This window comes from Sprattus sprattus (genome assembly GCF_963457725.1).
Source record: "Sprattus sprattus genome assembly, chromosome: 3".
NCBI classification, from domain to species: Eukaryota; Metazoa; Chordata; class Actinopteri; order Clupeiformes; family Clupeidae; genus Sprattus; species Sprattus sprattus.
In genome coordinates, this window is record NC_137922.1 from 27,927,097 (window position 1) to 27,933,493 (window position 6,397).

The 6,397-nt window shown below is 50.3% G+C and overlaps 1 protein-coding gene across 1 annotated transcript in view; it reads right to left on the bottom strand.

Moving 5' to 3' along the window:
- Window positions 1-456: 456 nt before the first annotated feature.
- Window positions 457-6,397, bottom strand: part of sts (steroid sulfatase (microsomal), isozyme S) — a 9,032-nt gene continuing 3,091 nt past the window's right edge. The window contains exons 5-10 of the mRNA XM_080835749.1: window positions 5,649-6,063; window positions 5,146-5,282; window positions 4,612-4,749; window positions 4,363-4,522; window positions 2,293-2,414; window positions 457-1,713 (exon numbers count right to left, since the gene is read on the bottom strand). Coding sequence (XP_080691875.1) covers window positions 1,334-1,713; window positions 2,293-2,414; window positions 4,363-4,522; window positions 4,612-4,749; window positions 5,146-5,282; window positions 5,649-6,063 — 1,352 coding nt within the window. The 3' untranslated portion in view covers window positions 457-1,333. The remainder of the gene's footprint in view (window positions 1,714-2,292; window positions 2,415-4,362; window positions 4,523-4,611; window positions 4,750-5,145; window positions 5,283-5,648; window positions 6,064-6,397) is intronic.

Consider the following 6,397-nt stretch of genomic DNA (forward strand, 5'->3'; position numbering starts at 1 on the left):
GAAAACAGACAGCACACACTCTATCTCTCCAGCTCTAGCCAGACAGAACGGCGCACACACACACACACACACACACACACACAAACAGCTCGTGTTCATCACACACACACACACAAACACACACACATGCACACGCACACACATAAGCACACACGCACACACATGCGCACGCGCGCGCACACACACACACACACACACACACACAGGCACATACACAGGCACACAATAAATTCACACCATCTTAATGCCAATTTACAAGCTTAAAATGGCAGTCATATCAAACAAATGACAGAAGGCATCTGAAATTCCTAGTAAACCTGCAGTCATCTTCATTCATTTGATTTGTTCTTTTAATTATTTATTATTTCACACGGTCTGTCATGAACATTTAACTCAGCGGCTTCTAGCTTTCAAGCTTCTGACCTCTGAGAAGTCAGGATGTATTAGTGACAGCCAGAAACACACACACACCAGAACAGTAATGATGCAACACTCGCTCAGTGCTCAGAGGTGAGATATCCAGAGCAGACGAGCAGACACACACACGCACACACACACACACACACACCTCTCTGTTTTCTGTTGGCAGTTAACACTGTGTTTTCTCTGAGACACATTACCATGGAGACAGACAGGTATGAAGGTCAGGTATTGAAAGGGTGTGACGGTGAGGAGGTGAGGAGGTGACAGTGTGACGGTGAGGGGGTGAGGGGGTGAGGGGGTGACGGTGTAAATGGGGTCACCCCAGTGTTCCTGTCTCCATCCAAACGGCACAATTTTCACCTGTTTCACAATCTGCTCGAACCCTTGATGCTGTCACACGCTGCGTGAGTCTGACACACACACTGTATGAGTCTGACACACACACACACACACACACACACACACACACTGTGAATCTGACACACACACACACACACACACACACACACAGTGAATCTGACAAACACACACACACACACTTTGTGAATCTGACACACACACACACACACACTGTATGAGTCTGACACACACACACACACACACACACTGTATGAGTCTGACACACACACACACACACACACACACACACACACACACACACACACACACACGCTGCGTGAGTCTGACAGGGCTGCAGCTCCAATCTGGGCCAGATGTGAGGCTCATTGAGAGGGCGAGGGCTCCCCCTGCTGGTGGCCAGATGTGAGGCTCATTGAGAGGGCGAGGTCTCCCCCTGCTGGTGGCCAGATGTGAGGCTCATTGAGAGGGCGAGGGCTCCCCCTGCTGGTGGCCAGATGTGAGGCTCATTGAGAGGGCGAGGGCTCCCCCTGCTGGTGGCCAGATGTGAGGCTCATTGAGAGGGCAAGGGCTCCCCCTGCTGGTGGTCGCGGGCGCAGCGGCAGAGCCGGCTCCAGTGAGAGCAGCAGGGTTGCAGCCAGGGCTTCCACAGCATGTGCCCGAGCGCCAGCTGATCCTCCACGGGCTCCACCCCCCGCCTGTGCCGCTCCGTCGCCTCGGCAACCGCCTCCAGGACCGCGTGGAAGGCCGGCTCGGTGCCCGGGGTCAGGGGTCGGCTCTCGGACGGGTCCCTGGAGAGGTCGAAGAGCAGCGGGGGGTGGTGGAAGGTGACGTAGCCCGGTGTGCAGAAACAGGCGTGGGTGTGGAAGCAGGCCGAGCTGTTCTCAGGGTGGAAGATAGGCGTGAAGAAGAACACCTTCCACACCGTGGAACCTGAAACGCACACACACACACACACACACACACACATACACACACACAACACACTTTCAAGTTAGAGAATGGAGAAAATGGAGTTATAGGAATGTAGAGAATGACAAGCAGACAGGTGAGTTAATTAATGTCCACACATAGCCTTTCTAACTCAACTTGGCTGCAGTACTCGTTGCTTAGCAACGCTTGACACTCTGGTTAGAACTATTTTTGGGAGAATGATGTCAAATTCGAACAAACTAAATTTTTGGGAGAATGATGTCAAATTCAAACAAACTAAATAAATCTCAATCTGTCAATAAGTGGGAGGTAGAACTGTTATAACTGTATAAAAGCAACATCACACTGGCGCTCACACAAACACACATATACACACACACACACACACACACACACACACACTGGGGTCACACACTTCCAACCCCACACACACGGGGGTCATGTTTATTAAGTGTAGCTCACTGTTGTAGTAGTGTGTGTGTGTGTTTGAGTTGGGGTGTACATGTGTTAGTGTGTGTGTGTGTGTGTATGTTTGTGAGTTAGGGTGTACACGTGTGTGTGTGTGTGTGTGTGTCTCACCATCTCGTGGGGTCCACCGTACAGCGTTGAGGTAGGCATTGCAGTAGTGGAACAGGAACTCGTGTTCCGACCGCTCTGATTCTCCTCGCAAGAGGGGCAGCAGATCATGGCCGTCTATCTCCCTACACACACACATGCACACACATATACATTTATAACAATAAGCAAGATCACAAAAGCACCAGCACAGAAATCGGTCCTGAGCTATGCTGACTCACCTTACTCATCTAACTCACCTGTCGTGAGATAAGCTGACATTCTGTCCTGACTCACCTGTCCTGACTCTCCTGTCCTGACTCACCTGTCCTGACTCTCCTGTCCTGACTCTCCTGTCCTGACTCTCCTGTCCTGACTCTCCTGTCGTGACTCACCTGTCCTGACTCTCCTGTCCTGACTCTCCTGTCCTGACTCTCCTGTCGTGAGTTAAACTGACTCTCCTGTCCTGACTCTCCTGTCCTGACTCTCCTGTCCTGACTCTCCTGTCCTGACTCTCCTGTCGTGACTCACCTGTCCTGACTCTCCTGTCCTGACTCTCCTGTCCTGACTCTCCTGTCGTGAGTTAAACTGACTCACCTGTCCTGACTCTCCTGTCCTGACTCTCCTGTCCTGACTCACCTGTCCTGACTCTCCTGTCCTGACTCTCCTGTCCTGACTCTCCTGTCGTGACTCACCTGTCCTGACTCTCCTGTCCTGACTCACCTGTCCTGACTCTCCTGTCCTGACTCTCCTGTCCTGACTCTCCTGTCGTGAGTTAAACTGACTCTCCTGTCCTGCGGTAAGTAGGGATGGGTATCGTTTGGGTTTTTTCCGATACCGGTACATAACCGATACTTTTAAAACGATACCGGTGCCTAAACGGTGCCAGAACCGATACTTTTTTTTAAAATTAAAGACATTAAAGGCTTATTTATTGCCAAGGCAAATAGTTTTCTTCAAATTTAACAATATATTAACTGTTTAAGGTATACTATAAATATAAATAAATACAAAACACTTGGCTTCAAACCTTTTAACTTCAAACTATGAACAATATATTAACTTATAACAACTGTTTACAGTATACCTAAATAAATATAAATAAATACATAACACACTCTGTACACACACTTCACACTTCAGTAATTCTTTTGCAGAAATATGAGCATGTTTGCCTTCAGAGTAAAAAAAATATTATTTTGTTTGCATTTATTTAAACCCACTGGTTTCGTGAATGTGTACTGCCCCTTTAAGAGTTTAGGTATAGGGCCTCTTGAGTTCTCTCCCCCATTTACACGCAATTTTGTTGTTGCATATGCTGCACGTCGCGTTGTTTGAATCTTGTTGTGCGAAATACAGCCACACTTTTGATCGTTTACCTTTCGGCATTTTCTCCGTTATATTGATGGCTATAGCTCTGTTTGTGCTTGCTCTGTGCAAGGCTGCCTGCTCTTCGCTGTCATTAGACTGTTGCAATGTTATTGTAGCGTCCGAGTTAGTGCTCTCTTAAGAACTCACATTGAGGAGGAATATCTTTGGATGAGACGGTAGCTCTCCGTTTAATAAAGCGTATCCAACTTCTGCTTAGAACAACCACACTTATCTTGAAACCGAAACCACACACAAGTCAACCCATTACCATGGCAACTCCTCAACACAAATCCCGTTTCCACTAGTCCCATATGGAATGCTACATTATCACCAATGAGCGTGAGCGACACAGGCGAGAGTCTACATTGGGAGCAGTTTTATATGTGCCCCACGAAATCTGTTAGCAACACAAAAAAGTATACAGATCGTACTCAGAAAGATCTACGCCACTAATGTTACTTCTTGTTAGCTATCGCTAGTTTTGTTAAATTATTATTTTTTAATTAAAAAAAAAAAAAAAACTGCTCAGGCACCGAAAGGAACCACCGAAATCTGCGTTGCATTTCGGTCCGGGTAAGTATCGGTTGTATGGAACCGGTGCCGTATTGGTACCGGTTCTCGGTACCCAACCCTAGCGGTAAGCTGACTCACCTGTCCTGCGGTACTCTGACTCACCTGTCCTGCGGTAAGCTGACTCAACTGTCCTGAGGTACTCTGACTCACCTGTCCTGCGGTAAGCTGGCTCCACTGAGCTTGACCAGGGTGGGGAAGAGGTCCATGTTGCTGGTGACCTCAGCGATCTCTCTCCCCCCTGTGAAGCCCTCTGGCCAGCGCAGCACACCCGGCACTCGGATCCCCCCCTCCCAGTTAGTGGACTTCCCTGCTGTGTGAGGGGACAGGACAGTTACACACACACACACACACAGTTACACACACACACACACACACACAAATTGGGTTCTAGGGGCCCACCTTTGTAGATGCCGCTGAAGCCGTGGTGCACCTCCCCCCGCACAGAGATCTCTTCCAGGTGGGGGCCCTGATCTGAGGTCAGATACACCAGCGTCTGCTCCGACACCTGCAGCCGGTCCAACGCACCCAACACCTGACCTACACACACACACACATACACACACACTGAGGTCAGATACACCAGCGTCTGCTCCGACACCTGCAGCCGCTCCAACACACGCAACACCTGACCTAGGGACAATATATAATACACACACACACCTGAGCTGAGACAGAAAGCAATATCAAATACACACACACACACACCTGAGCTGAGACAGAGAGCAATATCAAATACACACATCTATGAAAAAGCCTGGGAGCTGCATTTCAGCGTGAGCGTTCAATGTGTGTGCAGTCAGCGTGTGCGAATGTGTGTGTGTGTGTATTCAGGGTGTGTGTGTGTGTGAGTGTGTGTGTGTATTCAGGGTGTGTGTGTGTGTGTGTGTGTGTGTGTGTGTGTGTGTGTGTGTATATTCAGGGTGTGTCCTCTACCTACACTCCAGTCCACCTCCATGACGGCGTCGCCATAGAGACCATGAGCGCTCTGACCGCGGAAGTCAGATGAGGCAAAGAGTGCCGTGTGCACCTGGAGGAAGGAGAGGAAGAGGAGGAAGGGCTGCTCCGAGTTCCTGCACACACACACACACACAACACACACACAACACACACACACACACACACACAGATAAGTCTTTACACGCAATGTGCACACACACACTTCCTGTGAGGGCGGTGGCCAGCATCTCCCCCAGAAGCCTCTTTGCTCACCTCTCCAGGAAGTGAAGAGCCACATACACCCACACTCACACACACACACACACACACACACACACACACACACACACACCGGCCTCGGCGGTCATCCTGTGCGTCATGTTCTCCAGGACCACACACACACACACCTCTCCAGGAAGTGAAGAGCCTTTGATGTCATCCTGCGCGTCATGTTCTCCAGGACCACACACACACACACACACACACACACACACACACACCTCTCCAGGAAGTGAAGAGCCTCGGCTGTCATCCTGCGTGTCATGTTCTCCAGGACCAGCGGCTGTTCCACCACCTCCCCCCCGCGCATCAGGAAGCAGTTCAGCTCCCGGAACGTTCCCTGGAACACGCAGAACATTCCAGCAGCTAGCGCCAGCGCCACAAGCACCCCCAGCGCCGCCCGCCGCGGCACACACACCACGCCCCGCGCGTGCAGCAGTGCCACCGTCAGCGCGCCGGCCGCCAGCGAGCCGTACGGCATGTGTGTGTGCACGTGGGTGAACACGGAGCCGTCGCCAGGCTGGCAGTCCCTCAGGTTGGTCATGCTCACGCCGTAGAAGTGGGTGAAGCCGTGGGCACTAGGGTGGTGGCACAGGTCGTCATGGCGATCGCAGTTCAGACCCAGGTGCCACTTACCTGCCCAGGGTTGGGAGAATATCACACGCACACACACACACACACACACACACACAAACGGTGAAAGGTTAAAGGTGGGCACCTATGAGAGCGGTCGAGTAGAGGTTAAAGGTTAGAGGTTAAAGGTGGGCACCTGTAGGATAAAATGTATATGTTTCACATTTAATAAATTAGGTTAGTATAGTATTCCATAGTATAACTTGAATTGAAACTTGAATGGTAACTTAGTTGGCCATGGGTTTTGTGTGACCTGTTGTGTAATGTTTATATGAGCTCAGAGTGTCACCCAGGGCTTGGGGTTAAGGGGGTCCTATGTAAATATTCTTATCTCTGG